Source organism: Cibotium barometz, chromosome 18, assembly GCF_041138505.1.
Source record: "Cibotium barometz isolate CiBa-2024 chromosome 18, ASM4113850v1, whole genome shotgun sequence".
In the NCBI taxonomy this organism is placed as follows: Eukaryota; Viridiplantae; Streptophyta; class Polypodiopsida; order Cyatheales; family Cibotiaceae; genus Cibotium; species Cibotium barometz.
The window spans coordinates 48261942-48286512 of NC_141063.1; the positions used below are offsets into that span (position 1 = coordinate 48261942).

General features: G+C 45.0%; 1 protein-coding gene across 1 annotated transcript in view; it reads left to right on the forward strand.

The window, feature by feature from the left end:
* Window positions 1-8846: 8846 nt before the first annotated feature.
* LOC147629428 (partner of Y14 and mago-like) overlaps window positions 8847-24571 on the forward strand; it is a 40565-nt gene continuing 24840 nt past the window's right edge. The window contains exons 1-2 of the mRNA XM_086812700.1: window positions 8847-9128; window positions 9818-9934. Of these exons, the coding sequence (XP_086668826.1) occupies window positions 8901-9128; window positions 9818-9934 (345 nt within the window). The 5' untranslated portion in view covers window positions 8847-8900. The remainder of the gene's footprint in view (window positions 9129-9817; window positions 9935-24571) is intronic.

Sequence of the window (24571 nt, forward strand, 5' to 3'; positions counted from 1 at the left end):
TCCCACAACTCCTCTTCCACTCAAATTGTATCTATACATTCTCTTCACAATGCACTTTCCAAATGCAAAGGCAATCATGAATCTTGCATAGTGGGAGCTGAAACTCAAAGAGGATGGAATAAACAATGGTGTTTCCTTGGCAGGCACCAAAAATGTTATGGGCTATCACACCTCCCAAGAAAGAACTCCACACAAACACCAGTGGGAGAAGCAATAGACATAATAATCGTTGGGTACTTACCAATGCTTTGAGCTCATGTCCCTTGAGGCTCCCCAAGCTTGCTTTGGAAGCTCCACTCCTCCGAACACCACCTCCACACTGTCACCGCAAAGTCACTCACACCACATACGCAAGGCAACCAACCTCTCACTCCCTCATACAAATGCATGCATGAAAGAGGCACATATACTAGAGCACTCTCTCTCTCTCTCTCTCTCTCTCTCTCTCTCTCTCTCTCGACAAAGTACAAGAGCTCTCATAGCACAAAGGGGGATTGTGTCTTTCCATTATGAGAAATTACCTTATATACAACTGGCCTTTATTCACACTTGGGCACCCAAAACTTACTAACTAAAGCCTTGGGTGGCCAGTATCTCATAATGTACAACTTTTATAGTGCCTTTGCATAACACTTATTAATGTCCTCAAATGGAGGAGCATATTTGTTAATCCAAAATGGGATTAACAAATGTGTGCGCAAAAATATGAAAATGTGCGTGTAGATATGAACATGCATGCATGGATATAAACGTATGTGCATAGATGTGAGCGTGTGTGCCCAACTCCAAATGTGCATTCTAAGATGTGAACACACGTGCGCAGATGAGAACATGCATGCATAATTTTTTTTTAAAAGAAGTGCCTTAGTGGTATTTTGACCACTAGCTACAATCAAGGCAATGGATAGTACCATGGAACAAGTTCTCACCCACCATGGTCCTCCTATCCTAAGATGTACCTAGAAGACCAATTATTAGAGAACCAATTTACATAAATAGTATTGACATGCCAGCAAACTTTCCTTCACAAGTCTCCATCCCTCTCCTTTCTTCTCTTTCTGCTTTCTTTTTTACCCCTTCTCAACTGCTTTCTTCAACTCTTTTTTTTTGCTTTCTTTGACATTTTTCATGAGTTTTTTTTATTGGTATCCCGCTTCATCTAGCACAGGTGAGGTACCTGTTTTTGGCCCACTTAGCGAGGCTTTAGAGGGAGGCCGATTGTGGTAGGGAAGTGGGTGTGGTGCAAGGTGGTGCAAGGCCAACTACATCATAGATTGTTGAGTTCGAGGTGGAGGAAATATTATATGTGGGTATGTTTAGAGAGGGTCATGGGCCTTGATGAATTTGTTAATTTTTACCTTACCCTTTACTAGGGTTGCACCTAGGATTTCCTGGTAGCCTTGGGTTGCCATTGCCATCTCTTGGTACTTTTTGTCATGGACTGAAGAGGTTGGGGGAACCGATGGTGTAACCTTAGGGACCCAATTTCTTTTGTTATCTTCATAATACCCTTGGGCCCACCATCTTTGGGTAGCACTTTTTTTTGGGGGGGGGCATCTTGTTCAATGGATCGGTGTGGATTGCGTTGCTTTGGGTAGCCAGAATTATTTTTGTCCAACATAGTAGCCTAGGGCATCCAATGCTAGACCTTCCTCTTAGGTACACCCAGATTTTCATCTACCCTTCATAGTAACCTTGTGCTCAAAGCATTACTTTTGGTACACCCACCATGGAAACTCCCTTCTCATGGAAACATTAGTGTTGTTAGGGATCGATGGTTGTGGGTGGTCTTAATTCTGCAAGGTTAGATATGTTAGCAATACTAATGTTAGTTAGGTTAGTTTTGGAAGAGGCTACTTATGTTGGGGGGTACTCGACGGCAAAGGTTGATGAGGGTGGTCTTGATTCTGCAAGGTTAGATATGTTAACAATATTAATGTTAGTTAAGAGGACTTTGATAACCCCAATACTTTTAAGTAGAAGAAGAAATCAAAGGCAAAGTGTTTCTATTATTTACGACAAGCCTGGTCATGTGGTTAAATCATGTAGATTGAAGGAAGCAGATGAGAAGAATGACACTTTGAATCCTTTAAAGGAATATGGGAACAATGCTAAAGCAGTGGAGTTGTTTGTGTGAAAATAGAAGAAAACTATGCAAAGGCAAAACATTCTTGAGCCTTTGATGGTTCATGGATCATCGACAGTGGAGCATCCCGACATAGGACTAGTCAAAAGGGCTAGTATACCTCCCTCAATATTATGGGGAAGTCTTTCTTGGTGGCAATCAAGAACGATGCCAAATGTCTAACTATAAATTTAGGTACCGTTTCTTTTATTTCTAGCAATGGTGATACTAAGGACCTGTTCGATGTCCTTTATATGCTAGACATTAAGAGGAATCTGTTGTTTTTATTGCATCCATAGCTAACCATGACTTGAATGGTCTCTTTGATAAGGTTAGTGCAATCAGCATAGATGCTAATAGCAATATCATTGGGAGAGAAATCTGACACAACTTATATGAGCTGTCAGCTTTTATAGCCTAAGCCGATGGGGACAAGCAAGATATAGTAGCATGAGAGATTTGGGCATTTGAGTAGTCTTAAAAGAGATGCAAAGGTCTAGGATTGTGTCACATCTACAAATATTTTTAGAGATGTCAAAAAAATGCCAACCACATTGGGTGGTTCTTCCTACTTCGATGACTTTAGTAGAAAAATGTGGGTGTATTTTCTTCAGGATAAGGCTAAAGCTCTTGGAAAATTCTAAATATGGCATAACTTGGTAAAGAATGAGATATGAAAGAGCTTGAAGAAGTTTTGAACATATTGAGGAGGAGAATTCACATGAAAGGAGCACATGATCAAGAGAGATTTGATAGTTGCTCATACTCCGCAACAAAATGGTGTTACAAAGTGCAAGAATCACATAGCTATGGAGATGGTGTGGAGTATGCTCAAAGGTAAAGGAATGAAAAATTCTTTTTGGGCCAAGGCAGTTAACACTATAGTGCGTATCCTTAACAGGAGTTACATAAAGGGAGTGAAGGGAATGGCACCTCAAGAAGCTCATTCAAGTAAAAAACCCTCAGTTACATGTTTTAGGACATTTGGATGCGACTGTTTTGTGCATGTTCTAGACTCATCCAGAATCAAGTGAGATTCTAAGAGTAAGAAGTGTATCTTCTTGGGGTACAATATGGAGTCAAAGGGTTACCGATGATACGATCCAAATGCATAGAAGATAATTATCAGCCGCTCGTGATGTGGTGCTAAAGGGACAGCCTTATCAGGTGGAGGAGAAGGCTCTATTCATGCTATCCTTCAACGAAGAACTAGCCCACCAGGAGACACAACCACCAATGATACCAACTCCACAAGTGACGAAGTGATGAAGAAGAGAAGCCAAAAATGATACCTACCTTCCCACTTCTATGAAATAGTGTACTAGTTACGTCTTTCATGTTTGTATGGTGGTGGGTACCATCACATTTATATGCTATGGCATTGCAAATTTGTAATTGTTGTAATATTTATATGATAGTGATGTGTGGACATAGGCTAATAATAAGTTGGCCCACTTTTCCCCTCTTTAGGAGGTTTTTTCCCCTCTTTAGGAGGTTTTTTCCCCCGAGCATATGTACGCACTCTTATGAGTGTGGAAGTGATCTTATCATATCAGTACACTTTTTCCCTCTTTAGGAGATTTTTATATATGCACTCTTATGATGTCACTACAATTGTACTTCACTCATTCTCATCAATCTACTTTGATTGTTGTGCTTCAATCTATCTCTCCTTGCTTGCTGCATCTACGTTGATCTCTAGTCCAATAATTAGTATAGGAGCAGGTTCTCTTGGATCTCACCCCCTTGTCATCTTCTCCTTGATTTGCTCTTTTTATTATCTCGGATTAAGCTATCCTCTTAGGTGGAGAAGGTATATTATATAATGTTTTGTTAACTACGTAACTATGTTAATATAGTTTTTGTGCATTTGAAGCATTTTCAGGGCTCGTTCACATGCTATAACATTTTTGTAGGCATCTTGGGGGAGTGTTAGTTTGAACTGTTTTTGTTCAATTTCAGGTTTTTTGCACAACAATAGGGAGCATTTGGTGTGCAAACAGTGTCATTGTCATCTTTGACATCGTATATTTGAATTTATCTTTTCAATAGCTTTAACAACGTCATCAATTTCTACAGTCCTGTTAAGTATCATTTCCACACTCTACACTTTGTAAATTTTCATACACTTTGCAAGTTTCATTAGTGATTTACTCGTATCCATTTGGTTGCATTCTCGGTTGCATTATGTGGGCATTGACAGTACCTGCAAAGAATATTTGAATTCTTTGTCTAGCATAATAGCATAGTATAGGTACTTTGGATGGTGATACCAATTCTGACTGTGGCATCATTCGCCTCTGTACCTCCCACTCTAGAAAAAGGTAAGTGGGACAGTAGGGATGCATAGGCATATGCATTAGTGGTACTTTCAGTGAAAAGGAGTATTATTTCTCATATTCACTCATGTAAAATTGCAGAGCATGATGAGTTCCTCATAAGGATTAAAGAACTCAAGGAGCAGCTAGCATAAATTGAATGAGGCTTATCCAAACACTTCTTTGGTACCTACTATTCTCATAGCTCTAACGGATTCATACCAAGGTTTTGCATCTACACTTCAGCTCATGATGATGAAGGGAAGCCCCAATGCCCTTACTTTGATAAGTTAGTTGCAGTGCTCTTGCAAGAAGAGCAATCACGACAAAACCAAACTAGTATGCATGTGGGAGATTAGGCATTTGTGTTGCCAATCAAAAAGGTAAAGGCAATGCCTTTCTCAAAGCGGCTATAAGACAAAGGCAGGATCAGCCCAATCTTTTGGAAAGGATGTCGAGAAGGGGGTGATAAGCCTAAGAAGAAAGGCAAATGCAACTACTATCAGAAGCCAAGTGATTACACCAATGAATGTAGAAAAATATTGGAGAAGGAGAAGAAGAAAGAGTCTAGCATAGTTGTTGCTGATGCATCAGCACCAAGTGCTAAAAAGAAGGAGTCAACAAACTATGCACAAGATGATTGGGCATTCATTGTGCACTGCAGTTACAATCCTTCTATCATGATGTATGCATGTCAGTCATGTTTGGTACTTTGATAGTGGTGCTAGCAAGTAAATTACTTCTAAAGCATGATTTATTTTCCTCATTTGAGTTTGCTCCTCAAGGAGAAAGAGTCACATGTGGAAATAACTCCTCATATCCAGTAAAAGGAGTTGGTAAGATTGTTCTCATTGCTGCAAATGGTGGGACAATCACTCTCTCACAAGTTTTGTTTGTGCTAGGCATAAAAAAGAACTTATTGTCAATCTCTGTCATTGCTCGGGCAAGCCTAGTTGGTCAGATTTGTTGATGACATATGTTCAATTCATGACTGGAGTGATGGAGACATCACTCTGGTAGTACCTCTAAGCCATGGGCTTTATAGAGAGTGGACAAGTATGAGAGATTGGCACATAATGCTTGTTTAGTTACTACCACATGTGCTATGAGTGAATGACGCTGAGCTATGGCATGCTCGCTTTGGTCACTTGAATTTTGGTAGTTTGTCGCACCTTAAAAGCCAAGAGATGGTGTTAGAGTTGCTAAAGATTGAAACCCTCATCAAACATGTATGTGAGGGGTGCATTTTAGGCAAAGATGTAATAGGCATCATTCCCGAAAGATGGATAAGTTAGGGCTTTCCAGAATTTACAGCTTATACATAGTGATATATGTGGTCCCATGAGGACACCATTAGTCAGGATACCTTACTTTGTGACTTTTATTGATGACTACTCCTAAGCACAAAAGTTAGAGGTTTTTACATGTTTTAGAAACTTTGTTTCTATGGCTGAAAATGTGTTTGCATGTAAAGTTGGCACCCTTCATACAAATTGAGGGTGGGAGTAAATGTTAAAGGAGTTCCATGTATATGGTTGAAAGAGACATAAAACATCAATGCATAGTGCCTTATACACCTCAGTAAAATGGTGTGATTGAGAGAAAAAACTGATCTCTCATGGAGATGGCACATTGCATAGTTAAAGGCTAAGATTTACCTCATGTTTTTTGGTTGGAGGTAGTTATGTGTTCTTTACTCCTCTTTACATAGAGGGTACTCTCAGTTGTTGGACTCTTGCAAAAACCATTTGCAACCAATTATTTATTTATCTTTTCATAACATGCCCTAGGAGCCTAGTTAAGGCCATATAAAAGCTTTTCTTAAATTGTACACTTTAGATTCCTGCCCCTTCTCAACAAAACCATGAGGCTAAGATACATAAACCTCCTCATACAAGTCACCATTTAAGAAGGCAGTCTTGATATCCAATTGATGTACATTCCAACCATGATGCACTACCAATGCAATAATACACCTAATCGTAGTCATACGAGATGTGGGTGCAAAGGTCTCATCATAATCTATACCCTTCTCTTAAGTATAACCCTTTGCAATAAGCCTTGTCTTGTAACATTATAAACATACTTTGTACCATTGGCCTTTTTACCATAAGGCAAATCTGCTAAATACCAAGTGTCATTTTTGAGGATTGAGTCATAGTCATCCTTTATGGCCTGCACCCAATGATCATTTTCCCATGCTTCCTTAAAGGAAATAGGTTCCTCTTCATTGTATATAATGGCAATAAGAGCATGATCCACAAAAGAATAAGATGCATGATGAGAACCTGCACGTGTCCTGCTAGGTAAAGGAGTAGCATTTGTTGTCCCACAATGTCTGCACTAGCCATTTTGGCTCTTGAAAGCCTATGTGGCTTGCCTTTCCTCATCTCCCAGCACTGCATCATCCATAATTGCCTCATCTCAATAGGTTGATATGTGGGTTGAAATTTGAGCTGATTTTCAGCTAGTATGGGCTAATTTGCAACACCTTTTTGAGCATTCATTTGCTCCATATATGGTTACCTACATTGTACAAAGGTTATTGTACAAAGGTAGGAGTGTATCGAAGATGTCTTGTGACATTTTGCCATTTTTTAAACATAGATTTCTATAAAATTTTCTCAAAATCTTGGTTTAAAAAACTCCTCCTAATGCCCCCTCCGCTCGAGGTGACCTTATCATGTCACTTTACTCTTAATGATCGCATGTAGTAGACTTAAAATATTTTTAAGTGAACCCCCGAGGTGATCTTATCATGTCACTTCAGTTATACTTCACTCATTCTCATCAATCTACTTTGAGTGTTGTGTTTCTATCTCTCTCTCCTTGCTTGCTACATGTATGTGTGTGTTGCTACATTAATCTCCACTCCAACAGTAATCCCTCATAGTTGGGTCCTATTTTCTCTAAGGATCTATGTAAACAATTATGTAGTTAAACTACGTTATCTTTATATCATTGTATCTCTCATGTAACTAATGTTTGCCATTTTATCTTGTGTATGGGGTTGTAGAATGTTCACACACACACACACACACACACACACACACACACACAAATATAATCATCTTAGCAATGGCTCCATTGGATGCACTTGTGTATGGGGTTGTCACACACACACACACACACACACACACACACACACACACAAATATAATCATCTTAGCAATGGCTCCATTGGATGCACTTTTGTTCATCAAGACAAGGTGCAAATATTGAGATGACTCATGGGTTCCATATCATGAACGAGTGCAACATTGAAGGTTTATGGTCTCCTCATTTCATTTGCCAAGTAGGGAGGTCGATACACCATAAGTGTCAAGGGTGAATATTTTTGACTACTCATGTTTTTGTTGGGCTTAAGGTACCACAAGATGGCATGCTTGTTTTGAAGTGGCTCCCTATTGCTCCCTCCCTCTTCGCAAAACAAACCACACAAGTCTCCCATGGCTAAAATTTAAAGACCCACCCTAACCTTCAACTTAAAGGCCTATAAAGATCCTTGACCTTTAGTATACTATTTTTGAACCTCGATACTTAGTAAGATTTTCTTAGAGTGAGTGCTTTTTTTGAAGGTAAAAAATATGCTATGATGCCTTAAGCAATCTTCAAGTTTTAGCATTGCATTTTCTCCACTTGCCACCGTTTGATGTCTAGTAGACTTCTAAAACCATTTAGCCTTCCCCCCCTCTCTCCCCGCCCTCCTCCTCTTCTTCTCTCTCCCAAAAGAGTATCCATGGTTTACCCAAGGCTCAAAACACTCTTAGCCTTTCTGCTCTCTCTAACATGCAAAGCCACCTTCTCATTTTGCTCTTTCATGGATAGTATAATCCACATAATGTGCAACAAGCCTTTAGAGACATGTAACCTTCCAAGTTCTGAATCTTGGGTACCATATTCGGGCTACAATGAATGCATTAGCGCTACGTTGTTGCCCTAAGGTTAAAACCTTACGGCCCTAACGTTAAAGCAAAATGAAATGTAGCTAGACCAAGTGAAAAAAAGCTGAAACAGAATGCAACGTAGGAGGAATTTTTTCGTTCGGATTGCTCTCTCTATCTCTCTTTTTCTCTCTCGCGCTAGAGGCCACAGCCTCAAATGCCAATGGCATAGTGCTGCCTTTTATTAGCACTTTGAGGCGACTAGGAAGAATTTGGAGATGTCTTCCAAATTCATATTTTTTTTCACTCCCTACACAATTTCATTTTTTCCTTTTTTCCAAACTTAAGGTTTACATTATAAAGTTCCCGCTCTCAAATTAATTAATTAATGCAAATCGAAATTTATGGACCATATAATATTGCCTAGACAAGGGACATGTGAGTTTTAACATCCAATCAACCATTAGCCTCCTCAAAAAGTTATACATCCCTTTCTTTTATTCACTGCATTGTTTTTACACGTGGCAAGGGTTCATTTTACTATCCCGGCTTCCCACTTTGCTGTGATGATCCATGGCCACTGAACCAAAGCATTCATCAACACCACCACAACCACCACCACAACAGTGGCAGCAACAAGAAGAACAGCAGAGCCATGCCTTAGATCGGCCCCTCAAGGATGGAGAGCGCCTGCTGGCCCCAACTCGTCGCCCCGATGGCACCATGCGCAAGCCCATCCGCATCCGCGCTGGCTACACCCCCCAAGACGAGGTCGCCATCTACCAGTCCAAGGGGGCCCTGGTAAGCCCTCGCCCCTCGCCCCTCGCCCCTCTCTCCTCTTGTCTGAATGGATTTTCCAAACCCTTAACTATTTTTGTTTCTGTGTTTGAGTAAGCCCTAAATTCTGTTAGGCTTTTGTTTATGTGCTTGAGTAAACCCTAAATTCTGCTAGGTTTTATGCCTAGTATATCTTCAACTACTTTTTGTGTTGCCCTTAACGGCTTTCTTAAAACCCTTTATTCTGCTAGTATTTTTTGTTCTCACATACTGGATAACCCCCCTCTAGCCAAATTAGGGTTGTCCAGATGCCCAAGTTTGGGTCCTCTAGTAGATGCATTTGCGAGACCCAAGATCCTCCTGTAGTTACTGCCCGCAGGCGGTTAATTATGTGCCGTAGGCGATGCCGCTGAGGAAGCACCAAGGGGGTTTTGAACCTAGGACCTCTTGGTCCTAGGCAAACACCTTCACCACTTGAGCTATCACCTCATTGGAGTTGGGTGGTTATTTATAAGGGTATATCTTAGTCTAAACGTACTTTAGCTGCTCATGTGTGTGTCTGGCTATATGAAGTGTTGGAACGCAACTAACACATACGATGTTGCATTATGAGATTTGTTTGTACTCACTTTTCTACCGTTGTTTTCAGTTTCCTTTATGAGATGCTTGATGGCTTATCCTTGCTTTTCACACTTTGGAGATTTTGAATGCAGTATAGAAGAGGGGTACCTCAAGTGCCACCAGGGTATGATCTAGTAGATGATGTGCCCCAAAGGTCGAAAACAAAGTCTGCTAAAAAGAACCAAAAAAGGAAGGAGAAAAAGCATCAGGTAGTTTTGCCACAGATTTGCATGTTTTGCTCCTCATGGTCGTTCTTATAATCATAAATTGAGATAAAGTTGGGTTTGTTGTTTGGGAAATTGTCAAAATGAGGGTAAATTAAAGATTGTTTTCTTTGTTGATCCAAGCTCGTCATTTGTGAACCCACATGTCAAAAGTAATTTGCTGCTTCGAATAGGCAGTAGGATGCCGCAAGGCTACATTTGAGCATGCTTTTTAGTATTACTTGGGCATGTAGTAAGTTGCATAAATGGTTTACTAGCTGGGAGAAAAGCATTATGAATTGCCAAGGAAGATCTTGAGCTTGCCTGAAGCTTTCAAAGGGTTAAGTTGGCCCTTCTATTACAAGTATCAATTCCCCAACCACAATCTAATAGCCCAAGCCCAACACACTTTGGGTGGAAGAAAAACATGTATTTGTTTAAATTTAAAGACCCAACATGCTGCATTTCACTTGACCATGGCCAGCCACTCCATGGGAATGCTTGTCACCTCCGATGGAGTGGGTAGGCTTAATTATTTGGAGGATCTCAACAATCAATGGGCATTTTATATGTGGTTCTTAAAGTTGTAACAACAATGTATACATGGCTAATTTGTGTAGAGAGAATTCTATTCCAAGAGAGTTGGGAGTCTTGTTGAGTGAGTTGAAGAGGCTTCTTGTTTTTAGGCAATTGTCTTTTTCTTGAAGTTTGGTCAAATGGTAGTGAACATGGCAATGTGTCATGTGTACCGTGCACTTGGGAGCTATATTGTCATGGGTGCACATGGACATGTCTAATCTCAAGGTTAATCCGTGAAGTTGGCAACAGATAAACAAGAGTTTAGGGCAATAGCAAGGCTTAGGTTTATGTAGAAGAATCCCTACAACCATCAACCATGTGGACCAAATGAAGTCGTGATGATTATATCTTTTGTGGGTTTTTGTCCTTGTTGCTGGCGACAGTAGGTTGGCCAATTGATGGGCATGTTTGGAGCCTATATATGGCTAGGCTAGAATACAATCTTTTCATCTGACCCCCTTTTGGGCAGGTCAAGAGTCAGGTCTTTAGAGGTCTTGTCACCATTTGGCCGCCCACGTGGTCTTCCCCTATTTTGTGCCAAGGTACGGGAGGCTAGGGAGCTTTGTGTCGCATGTATTGAGGCTAGGACTTGTGTCACCTACTACGAGACGCCAAGCCTTGTCACCCGTAGTGGGGCCAGGAAGTGGAATCCACTGTCAGGGTGGCGCCAACCTTTGTATTTTGACATCTAAGGAACCAGGAACAAAGGAGAATGCTCAAGGTTTATATTCCACTGTAGGGAATTGAGTATTCTAGAACTTGAGTGGGGTTGTCCTAGTTGTATCCGAAAGGAGCAACTTTGAGATTGAACAACACTAAATCTTTGTACAAGTGTCTTGTGTATCCCGCACTTGGATGTCACGTGGATGCAGGTGCAGGACGTGGAGTGGAAATTGGTCCCATGTGAGCCCTAGTCCGAGACGAGTCAGCAAAGGTTCCACTCTAAGTGTCCAAGGTCAGGTGTACAAGCCAGTACATGGTCGCGGTCAGGTGTGCATTGTCACGCACATGAAGCAGTGCTAGTCCGTACTATGAGTCTCCCTCTGGAATGATGTCAGGTGTCTTGAGTGTGTGGTTTGTAGCTAGATTCCAGGCATCTGTCTAGAAAGGGGGCAACCCTCTGGGCTACTTAGAAAGGGTATTGTATCCCTTGAATGGGAAAGGGGTAGGCCTCCTTAGGCCATTCCTAGGCCCAAGAGGCCCATGGCCTTGCCCACGACCCAAGGAGGTTGTGGCTTAGTTGGCCAGCCCAAGGAAGGGCTTGGCAGGCTATCGGCTAGTCCATGCGGGCTTGGCCAGCCAGCCGAGTCTAGCCCAGCTAGGCGGCCAGGGCATAATTTCTGCCCAACGCCAAAGCATGGCTTGGACAGCAGTCAATGGGGCGGCCAGAGCACATCATAAGGCTTAGATGTGAAAAGCGACTTTTACAAGTCATGGTAGTTTGTAGTGCAGGTCGATTGCTAATTCAGCAAACCGACTAGCACCTAAATGGCTTATGCGCAGCGGAGATGATGACCAAATCTGGGAACACGAGCAAAACGCAATGCAGAAAAAATAACAGCACAAGAGAGAGAGAGTGGTAGAGGCGTGTAACTCTGCTCTATATACACAAGAAGATCTTGAGAATGATACAAAATGGAATGGGGGCCATGGGGCCATTTTATATGGCCCCAAATACCCAGTCGGCCTGTGCTAAAGGCAGCTGGACTGGCCCTGAACCTCCACAACCACCAAATACACTCAGTTGGCCAGCTATCCTGAGTCGGCCTAAACAGATATGAGGTCGGGTTCTTGAAGGTACAGTCTGCCAGCACAAAGGCCCTCCTGCCAACATAGGGAAGCCACCCAAGCCATAGAAAAAATAGGAAAAATGGGGGAAAAATACGGAGAGGGGGGAAAAATGAGAAAACACCTAATAAGGGCAGGCACACCCACAACAGAGGCCCGGGTGTATAAAAATAGAGAGGAGATGACTTCTAACACCCCCTCTCAGCTCTTGGCTGGGAAACCAACCATAGGGAGATGGGGTGCCGCCTGAGCAAATCCTGAGATAGCGACTTCGTGAAGAGGTCCACCGTACTGTCCTCCGTCGAACAGAACTCTAGCAAGATGTCATCAGCAACGATCTGTTCACGAACAAAGTGCCTCTGGATGACCATGGTTCCTCCAGTGGTAGCCCAAACCTGCAATGCAACCTCTGCAACCTCACAAGCAGCAGCACAAGCAGCCCGGTACTCTGCCTCTGTCGTCGACAAGGCAAAAGATGACTGCCTCTTACTGCCCCATAAAACTGCTCCTGGGCCTAAAGTAGATCTCCTCGTGTCCGGATCTCCTCCCCAAACTGAGTCACTCCAATGGTGGAGTCGGACTCCATCCAACAATCCCCCTCCTATGTACAAGAGCCCATGATCCTTCGCATGCCGCAGGAACCACATGAAACACAATCCTGCCTCCCAAAGAGTCATCCGCAACCATGAGCTCAACTGCCTCATCAGGAAGCTCTTGTCCAATCTGGTGTCCATCAACCAAATCAATGAACCATTCTGCTTCTGAGTCAAAGAGGCATCACACTGCTCACAAGGATCAACACCTGTTACGGTGCAAAACCAAGTTCTAGAAACCTGCTGAAGACCACGCAAGGTCTTCTGAAACCTGTCAACCACTCCCTTTGAATCCGGAACCACAAAGCCTGGAGAAACCGCAAGTAATCAACTGCCACCTGCCTGGCTTTCCAAAAGGTCCTCGTGGAAAGAACATGCTCATCTACAGGAGTTTCTTTGTGTATACCCAGTAAGAATGTGACCAAAAAGCCCGCAGAGATCCTGTAAACCAGAACGGGAAGGAGTCATGTGCTTGGAAGCACCACTGTCTAGAATCCACTCCCGAGTATCCGTTGCGGAGAATTCTCCAATCTCCTCCCTGCCTGAAGAAAATAAAACATCGGTGTCCATCACCTCCAGGTGCACAAAAGCCGGAGTATTCATGATTGCTGCTGAGGAATCTTCACCCTTCTCGGTCTTCTGCTTGGGACACTGCCTCCAATAGTGGCCTTTCTCGCCACAATCATTATAGGTCCTCTCTGCCTTTAGTTTCTCGTGGTTAGTAACGGACTTCTTCTCAGAAGACTTCTCCGATGAAGCCTTCCCTTTGCCCATGTTACGGCCTTTCGACCGTTGGCTAGTTAAGGCCTCCGAACCTCCACCCCGAGGAGGGCTTGTGAATCGTTCCTCCTGGTCCAGGACCATGGGCACAAGCTCCTCCCACGTGATGGTGCTGAGCTTGCCACTGGTAATCAAAGACGAGTAAAATGCTGAATACTGAGAGAGCAAGTGTGACAGCAACGTTATGGCCATGTCCTCGGACGATATCTCCTTCCCAACCTGAAGAACTTCCTGCTGAAGAGCCTGCAACTTGTTAATATGCTCCCGCATCGTCGACGACTTTGCAAGGCTCATAACCCGCATCTGGACTTCCAAGGAAATCCTCTTCATGGGCGATACCCTGTTGTAAAGAGAGGCCAAATGGTGCCATATACCTTTGGCCAGCGTCATATGCTTTACATGATTGATTACCTGCGGTGTGCAGTTGAGAAAGATAAACGAACAGACCCTGGCGTTGACACGAACCACATCTGTGCCTGTGCCTCCCGGTCCTTTCGGATCGACGGTAACTCCCCTTCCTCTACTTCCGGCCGCGGAACCCCAACAACGATGAAATCAGCGAGGTCGTAAGACTCCAGAACAGATTCCATCATAACCTTCCATATGCCGTAGTTGTTCCCGTCCAACTGACGGTCCATCGGGAATGTGGGGAGTGTCGGGAACTTCACATGCCTCTTGGCCATCTCAAACAGATCTGCCATTGCGGGGATGTCCTCTGAAAAGGGTGGGTGGGTGGGAACAAGGAAGAACTAACACCTGCAAGCGGCTGTCCAGCAAATCAGCCCGCCGTTCTCTTGCTTCTCCTCTTCCCAAATAGTCCCGAACAGTCCACCAATCAGCAACACAACAGTCCCCCTCTTGCTCACACAAATCCCAAGAACTATCTAGAGCCTTGGCTTTGATACCATGTCAGAATGCGCAGCGGAGATGATGAACAGATCTGGGAACACGAGCAAAGCGGAATGCAGAAAAAATAACAGCACAAGAGAGAGAGTGTGGTAGAGGCGTGTAACTTTGCTCTATATACACAAGAAGATCTCGAGAATGATACAGAATGGAATGGGGGCCATGGGGCCATTTTATATGGCCCCAAATACCCAATCCGCCTGTGCTAAAGGCAGCCGACTGGCCCTGAACCTCCACGACCACCAAATACACTCAGTCGGCTAGCTGTCCTGGGTCGGCTTGAACAGATATGAGGTCGGGTTCTTGAAGGTACAGTTGGCTAGCACAAAGGCCCTCCTGCCAACACAGGGAAGCCACCCAAGCCATAGAAAAAATAGGAAAAATGGGGGAAAAATATGGAGAGTGGGGAAAAATGAGAAAACACCTAGTAAGGGCGGTCACACCCACAACAAAGGCCCTGGTGTATAAAAATAGATAGGAGATGACTTCTGATATGCTATAGCCAAGGTGAAGAGTGCAGGTTAAGAATAGGTCTTCAGATCTATAGATTTGCGTTATTGTACATCATTCTAATAAAGCAAATACACCATTCATGGTGAGGACCCACAGAGGAGATTTAGGATCCAATATTGTGTCTGACTCCCTCTCTCTCTACATCTCTCTCTATCTTGTGCATTATCTTCGTCGTGAAAGATTGCTGAATTCTGAACATTGAAGTTACCAATTCTATCCACTAAGCTTCCGCATGCTACATTGGTATCAAAGCCTTCTTCAAGTGTGAAGATTTAGCCAGAAAAACCAAAAAAAAGGAAGAAATCTTTTTTCTCGTGTGGTTGGTTTCTAGACTCTGTAGGGCCACCCCTTTTGGTGTGACTCCTGTCCCTAGAAAGATGGTTGGTTTCTAGACTCTGTAGGCCACCCCTTTTGGTGTGACTCCTGTCCCTAGAGAGACGGTTGGTTTTTAGCCTTTGGAAGCCTTCGGAAAGTCTCCCACACGCATAGTGGATGGTTTTATTGCGTTTTGGAAAGGAAGTGTATATTCCCACTATGGCGAGCTTCGACGAAGAGAGAGAACAAAGAACTTCAAGGAACACTAGGCAGTCCTTCAAGGGTGGCAAACATGAGTGTGCACGACATATTCCAGACGATGATGCGAGCAGTCGTAGACAGAGCACCAAGTTGGAAGAGCAGAAGGTGCAGATCTTGGCCTTGGAAGAAAGAATCCGTTTTCTAGTCCATTTTCTTTGTCTCCTTCTCTCTCCCCTTCTCTTTTCCACATCTTGAGAGCAAATCCTGTTCCTGACAACCCTTTTGAAGGGCTACCATCGTAGCTGAGTTCTACATTCGAGTTGCAGATGTGAGCATTGGAGATTCGATTGATAGAAGATCATGCGGCAACATCTCGTATTGCTTCTCAAGAAGACGCTAGGTGACGTGTGGAGCATGAAAGATTTCTTGCGGCTTTAGATGCGAGATTGACACCAGTTTCTTCGTGGAGTCATTCTCTCAAGAGGATGAACTTCAGTAAGTATAATGGTAAACTCGACCCCAAAGCCCTTTATTCTTGGCTGCATCAATTTGAAGCTTATTTTGCTATTGTAAGAAAAAATGATATTGACAGAGTGATCTTGGCTAGTTGGTATTTAGAAGGTGAGGCCATTCCATGGTGGACCCAGTGGGCTTATGCCCACATTTGATTAGGTATGGCAGCTTATGTTTCGGACGAGTTTGTCTTAGATCTTAAGCGGCGGTTTCTACCGCCCCATTACCTTGAGTGACTCGAGGACGAGTTCAGGGGGTGCGTCAAAACGCGCAACTAGTCCTACAGTTTGTCAACAAAATTTCGAACCTATGTTTGCGATTAGGCATTTCTGACAAGGACAAGAAAAGGCAGTTCCTTTATGGCCTTGATATGCAAATCCAGTGGGAAGTGTGTATGTTTCGGCCAGCCACCTTTGAGGATGTGCTTTTGCAGAGTGTTGAAATGAACTACAATGGCGGATAGCCCCCGAGTTCCCAGCGTTCCACCCCCAAGGCAACCACTTTGGGAGGAAAAGGCCAGATCCAGACAGGGTCTTCCCTAGGATAGAGCATGGGAGCCTGTGGCTCCAAGAACTCGACTAATGCGCCCAAGCTTCCTCCAGACCAGAAAGTTCAGGTAGGCAAGACCGGTGGGAAAGTGAGTGTCGAAGAGACAGCTTAGTACAATGAGGAGGATAGGTGTTTCTTTTTTCACACAAAAGGAGACATTTCTAAGAAGCGTCCAAAGATGAGTACAACTCCGGAGACTACTACCCTAGTCTCCACGACTTCCATGGTGAGCCGCGCTCCCACATAGACCTCAACGGTCGTCCCTAGCTCTTCGGACCCGAGTTCTTTGCTTGGTGCAATCATTAGCTGGGAGCTTGAAGATAAGTAGAAGGGTGCCGAAGACCAAGAGTATGAGCGCAACGAACTGCTCAAGACTTTTATCTACATAGGTGGCAAGAGAGTTGTTGTCTTGTTTGATAGCGGCAGCACGGAGGATGTGGTAACGGAATAGGCTGCTCTCGGCGAGCCCAGTTTCTATCAACTTCGGTTGTTAAGAAGGTTGAGGAATTTAGCACGGGAATGATGACGAGGATCAAGTATGAAGCTCAAGGTGCTAAGCTAGTGATTCAGGGTATAGAGTTTGTGCGCGACTTTATGGTTGCTCCACTTGTAGGAGTAGACATAATTTTCGGAATTCAATGGTTTCACAAGTTCCAGTCAGACATTGATTAGGACAGGCACACTTTTCGGATTACCCAGAATGTGTCCATAGCCCCAGTAACCATTAAGTGTGAGCTAGGAATCCCGAACTTTCCTCTCATAAGCCACTTGTAGGCTAAACGAGAAATACAAAAAGGCGCACGTGCAATAATGGAATCGCAGTTGGACCGCCAACTCCAAGAGTTGTTGCAATCTGGCTTCATATGCGCTAGTGTGTCGCCATGCGCAGCCCCGATATTGTTTGTCAAGAAAACGGATGGTTCTTCTCAATTGTGTGTTGAACTCAATAAGCTAACTATCAAGAGCAAGTTCCCGATGCCTTGAATAGATTACATTCTCGAGAGGTTGAATGGGGCCAAGGTGTTCTCGAAACTGGATTTGAAGAAGGGTACCTTTGGGTTAGGATTGTTGAGGGGGACATCCCCAAGATAGCCTTCCGTATGTGTCACCATTTGGCCACCTAATTGGTCCACCCATGCTTTCTCATCATGTATGCACATTGGGCTGGTGTCCATGGTGATAGATGTGCAGCGGAAGAAGGGAAAGTGGAAACACAGGGGAGAGAGTGAGAGAGAGAGAGATGGAGAGGGAACACAGGTGAGAACCTGCTCTCAATATCATCAACAAAAGGAATACATGTCCCGAGCAAGAGGGGAGGAAAACCTCGTATGTGAGGGACTGCAGCAAACAATGCTAAGCAAGCAGTGAATAATGAGGGAGGCAAGCCAGCTATATATATGCCCACATTAAGGCAGCCGACTAGGGAAAAGATCCTCCACGACTAGGGAAAAAAGCCCAAGACTCCATAAAATGGGGAAATATATGTGAGGGGTGACCAGCTCCCATAGCTAACATGGTCAGCCCTAGAGGCTAAAATAGGACACCAAACAAGGAGCCAGCAACAAGGAGATGATTCTTAGCACTGGATGCTAAGTGAACTCCAAGAAGCCAGAGACGCCATCCTCGATTGAAGATGAAAGACTGCAGAAACAGGTACCAGGAAAGCTCCACAAGCAATCTCCTCAGCAACTCAGTTACAAAAGCAACAGAACAAGCTGCCAGGTACACCGTTCCTCTGGAAGAAAACAACCATGTAGGCTGCGATGTGCTTCCCCAAATAAGGGTTCCAAACCCAAGTGTAAGAACACTCCCCGAAGTCGTATGTCCGGTATCCAGCCTGGAGAAGGTATGAAAAAATCTGGCTGCTCCTCACTGGAACCCTCATAAGAAAGAGTCAATCTGCTCTTAACTCTGTACCAAGAGTAGCCAAATGCTGTACAAAAGCATCCTCTGAAAAGGTCAGCATCGCAAGATGTAAAGACTCTGCAGAAAAGATGGGGTCCATCTATTCAAACTCCGTACCATGAGTTGCCCAATGCTGTACATAAGCACACTCCACTGAGGTGGGCATCGACAGATGAAAGGACTCCACATCCTCCTTCGAAAAAAGATGTTGTCAGACTGGTAGAAGCCCAACTTGATTTTGATCCAAATCCAAAAAATTCTAGAAGTACCACTGTGCCCTTGGCATGGTTAGGAACCATAGATCCAAAGCATCCCACTGGGTCCGAAAAACCATCCTCCAAAACAACAAACTTGCAGAACTGGCGGGGGGAGGGGCATCCTCAGAAGCATCACAAAGAGAGGCAGAGGTAGGTCCTCACAATGAGGAAGGGAAGCAGGAATATAAACTGCAATGGTAACAAAGTCCTCAAAAGCATCACTGAGAGCAGACGACTGTTCCATAAGTAGAATCAGATCCTAAGAATCAGCAACAAACAAGTGATCCATGTGAAAGGATCACACCTCACAGGAAAATCACCCTCCTTTCTTTGCAAGCACTGCAAAGAACAGAGGCTCGGACAAAATAAACTCTGCTGAGGATCTCTGAAAAGATCACTACTCTCCTCCAAAATTTGTAAACTCTTGTCATAGAAGAAAGTTTCCACAGATACAAAACAGCTCCCGAAACTGATTCTCAAGTGAAGTAGCCGGAGATTTCCTCCACCTATATGCATCATCCATACATGCTACAGCCCTCTGGTGAAGGTAACACAGCATTCATAAGCATTTACAGCATTCTAACACAGTTTAGAACTGTCCACTACCTTCTTTTCTCAGCCTCAGGTGTGTAGCCCTTCCTCATGCCCTTGGGAAGAGTGCATAGGCTCGAGATCAGTTCATTGAGGTGTTTCTACAGCCGTGTACAGTTCAGTTAGGCTTTCGATCCTCCGAGATCTTGCGTTTGGCTTATCTACAGTCCACAGTCATTCTCTCTAAAGAAATAAAGCAAATACTATCTCGTTATCGGGATAGGGTGCCCTTCAATGGGTAATTGGGGACCCAATCTGGTGTACAGTTCTCATATATCTCTCTCTCATCTCTTTAAAGTTTGAAGTATTAAAGTGGATTGCTAAACTCACGAAACTCAGGATATAGAAGACGGTGTGAGCATTTGTGTGAGAGGATCTTCCAATACAAGGACTTCCACTGCATATCACATTGGTATCAGATTCAGATTGTCCACACACACCGTATCCTAGCGTGGGGGCATCCTTGGATTGTTAGATTGCGTTCCGGCACGATCACCGACTTCAGCATCATGTCTACAGAAGAGAGTACTCATCAGTCGGAAGACGTCTCCCCCGAAGGAGACCATGTTCTTCCGCCTACAGCAGACACCATAGCTCTTCTTAGAGCTTAGAACTAGCTGCTCATCGAGTGTCTCCAACTCTTGGAGGCAACAGCAGCACGTCCTCCTCCACCTCCAGCAACACCCGACTATATCTCCCTCTTCTTTCAGATGGAAGAACAAAGGAGAGAGGATGAGGCCGAAGGAAAAGAGAAAAAACAGAAAGACGGGACTATGAGGAAGCCCAACGCAGGATCGACGAAGACCGGCGTGAGGCTGAACTCGCCTCTCGGGAACACCAACGTGAGCTTGATCGAGAACGTATGTTACTCGAGTACCAACGAGAAAAGAAGGCCATACACTTGAGGTATCAATAGCTCTCCTCAGTCTCCCCAGTCATAGGTGTCACTAGCCAGCCGTCCGCAACAGCATCAACCATCACCAGTCAACCAAACTTCAGTAAGTATGATGGTAAGTGTGATCATTCATCAGTTAATCAATTTATTCACCAGTTTAATGCTCATTTTCCATTAGCTAGGATCACAGACCCACAAGATAAAGTCCACTTAGCGGCTTCCCATCTCACTGGTGAGGCAGTCACTTGGTGGCAACATTGGTCTAGTATTCATACAGACCAAGCCACAAGTATCACAGCCTTTGACTAGGACATCTTTGTCCATGACCTGGAGACCAGATTTCTCCCGTCCCAGTACATGACCGGTCTGAAAGACGAGTTCTATGGACTCAGACAGAACGGATCCCCAGTGCTTCAGTTTTCCGGTAAGGATAATACTTTAGCACAGCAATTAGGGTTATCTGAGCAGGCTAATAAGCATAATGTTGTGGTGTCTGGATAGGAGGTCTGCTAACTGAGGGACTGAAGATGTAATGGATGCTACTAATGAGGGAGGGGCTGTTTGAGCACGAACATAAAGGAGTGCTCCTTCTGCTCCCTTGCGGATAGCTCGTCTGGCCTGGAGATGCGAAATCAATGGGATGCCAAGAATGCTTCTATCCCCACGAATCATGACAGGCTCAGGAAAACCTTTACAGATAGTAAAAGTGTCCTGCCCCCAATCGGGAATAGGCTCATATTGACGGAACCACTGAATTCCTAAGATCATGTTGTTAGAAGTCATCTCCTGTCTATTTGTATACACCAGGGCCTTTGTTGTGGGTGTGCCCACCCGTATATCATTTTTCCACACTCCCCGTATTTTTTCCCTATTTTTCCCATTTTTTCCTAGTGGCTGGAGGGCTGCCAGGTGAGGCCAGGAGCACCCCTATGCTGGCCGACTGGACTTTCCTCAGTCGTGTGCATCTGGGCTGCTGGCCTACTTGTTCTGACCAGTCGTGGGCATCAGGCTGCTGGCCGACTGGTATTTTCTCAGTCGTGGGGTATTTTTCTCAGTCGTGGGCACCTTCTGTAGCTGGTCGACTGCTCACATGGAGATGTATATATTGCCCCTCAGCCCCCACCACTTTCTCATTCAGTTTTTCGGGATCTTGTGTATAGAGAAGAGTTTACACACCTATCTCTCTGTGTTTCTTGTGCTGATTATTTTCTGCAGTCTACTTGCTCTTGTCTACCCAAGTTTGGTTGTCATTTCTGCTGCATATTCTGACATGGTATCAGAGCCCTAGGCTCTAGGAGATCTTGGGCGTTTTTCTGAGCAAGAGGGGGAGCAACAGGTTGCTGATCGGTGGACTGTTTCGGGCTGAACGGGAAGTGAAGGTGCAAGAGGAAGGCGGGCAAAGGGGCTGGACAGCCACTTGCATATTTTCTGATTTTCAGATTTTTCCCACCCACCCACCCTTTCAGGTTACTCTCCGAGATGGTAGATTTACTCGAGATGGCTGAGAAGCACGTGAAGATTCCGACTCTCCCCACGTTCCCAGTGGATCGTCAGTTGGACGGGTCCAATTACGGCATCTAGAAGGTCATGATGGAGTCAGTTTTGGAGTCATATGATCTTGCTGATTTTATTATCATAGGGGTGCCACGGCCGAAAGCTGAGGAAGGGGAGTTATTATCGACGAGGAAGGACCGAGAGGCACAGGCACACATGTGGGACCGTGTCAACGCCAGGGTCCGGTCGTTTATATTCCTCAATTGCACACCACAGGTGATCAACCATGTGAAGCACATGACGCTGGCGAGAGGCATATGGGAGCACTTGGCTTCTTTGTACAACAGGGTGTCATCCATGAAGCGGATATCCTTGGAAGTGCAGATGCGGGTTATGAACCCTGCAAAGTCTTCGACGATGCGGGAACACATTAACAAGCTGCAGGCCCTTCAGCAGGAAGTCCTTCAAGCTGGGAAAGAGATATCATCCGAAGATATGGCCATCACGTTACTTTCCCACTTGCCTGGTCAGTATTCCGCTTTCTATTCCTCGTTGATCACGAGTGGCAGGCTCCGCACCATTACTTGGGAGGAGCTTGTGCCAATGGTCTTGGACCAGGAGGAACGTTTCACGAACCCGCCTCACGGTGGAGGTTCGGAGGCCTTAACTGGCCAACGGTCGAAAGGCCGTAACACCAACAAGGGCAAAGGGAAGGCTTCACCGGAGAAGTCTTCTGAGAAGAAGCCTGATCCAGAACGAGAGAAGCTGAAGGCCGAAAGATCGTGTAATGATTGTGGCGAGAAAGGCCACTACTGGAGGAAGTGCCCTAAGCGGACAGGGAAGAGTGCTGATTCCTCAGCCTCAGCTGCGAAGACTCCGGCATTTGTGCACTTGGAGATGGTGGACTCCGATGCTTCATCATCTTCGAGCGAGGAGGCAGTTGGCTTCACCGCGAAGGATACCCGGGAATGGATTCTCGACAGTGGTGCTTCCAGGCACATGACTCCATCCCATGACTTCTTTCTGGATCTGAAACGGCAGTCAGGTCGTATCTTTATTGGCGATAACTCCACTATTCCGATTCATAGTGAGGGCCGGATGGAGATTATTCCTGACGGCAAGGGGGGCAAGCATGCTTCCCGTGTTCTTTATGTCCCTGCTCTGGGCTTTCATCTTTTGTCAGTGCATGAGGTATGCAAGACTGGCTTTCGGGTGGAATTTGAGGAGCATTCAGTTGCTCTAAGGGACCGTGAGACAGGCAAAGTTGTTTGGGAAGGCGGTGTGGAGAATGGCATCTACAAGCTCTCTGCACTCTCCTCATTGACAGGCTCTCAGGTCGGAGATTTGTGGCACTTTCGTTTTGGCCACTTAAATGTGGATGCTTTGCGGCGCGCCTTCCGGGATCAGATGGTGGTTGGCTTGCCAGATGTTGGTAATAGGCAAGGACGCTGCAGTTCTTGCATACGTGGTAAGCAGCACAGGGAATCCTTTCCGAAAGCAGGCTTCAAGGCGGGCTTCGAAACCTTTGGAGTTGATTCACACTGACTTGTGTGGACCACAGCAGATACCATCCTTGGGAGGATCTCTCTACTTCATGCTGCTTGTTGATGATTGTACCAGATTCACGTGGGTCTACTTTCTTTCACAGAAGGACCAGGCTTTTGCTCGGTTCAAGGATTGGCACGTGATGGTGGAGAAAGAGTCTGGATTTCAGGTCAAGACTCTCAGGGCTGACAAAGGAGGTGAATTCTCCTCGACTGTATTTTTTCGGTTTTGTGCAGATCATGGTATCAAGAGGGAATTGGCCAATACAGGATCGCCTTCGGAGAATGGAGTTGTTGAACGTAAGAACAGGACTGTGGTGGAGATGGCGAGGACCATGCTGGAGCATCGAGATCTTCCTCGTCCACTTTGGGGTGAGGCTGTGGCAACAGCTGTCCATACCATTAACCGCTCTCCGACGACTTCTGTACCCCATATGACTCCATTTGAGGCATATTTTGGCAGGAAACCCGATGTCTCGCACTTCCGTGTCTTTGGGAGTGACGCATATGTACATATTCCGAAGAAGCAGAGGGGGAAGCTTGACTCCAAGTCCCGCAAGCTGGTATTTTTGGTTTATAACTCTCTTTCCAAGGGATACAGGTTGTATGATCCAGAGAGGAACGAGATTGTTGTCAGCCGGGATGTGGTCTTTGACGAACATGTTCCAGCATCCACTGTCGAGGAGCCGCCACTTCTTGGAGATCCAGAGGAGTCTGATGGTGATTCCCAGTCTACCACTCCAGTTGATCCACCTCAGTCATCACAGGAGGTTGAGCCCGCAGCTGGAGTTGAGCCCCCGCGACCACAGGAGGCTCCACGATCTGTTCGAGTACCTAGGTGGTTGTTAGACACCCTTCAGGAGTCAGGTGTCACGGAGCTACCCTCCGAGTGGACCACAGAGGACGGCCCTCGAAGATCACATCGAGTCCGAGATAAAAGCAACACGGCGGAGCTTCTTCAGGTGAACTATGCTCTGATGTCTCGTATCATGCGGGATAAAGAGCCCACTTCCGTAAAGGAAGCCCTTTCACAGGATACTTGGAGGGAAGCCATGCAGGTGGAACTTGATGCCATCAAGAAGAATAACACTTGGGAGTTGGTACCGAGGCCGTCGAAGCGGTCAGTCATTGGTGTCAAATGGGTCTTTAAGACCAAGTACGCGTCTGATGGGTCGGTGGACAAACACAAAGCCAGGCTCGTGGCTAAGGGTTATGCGCAG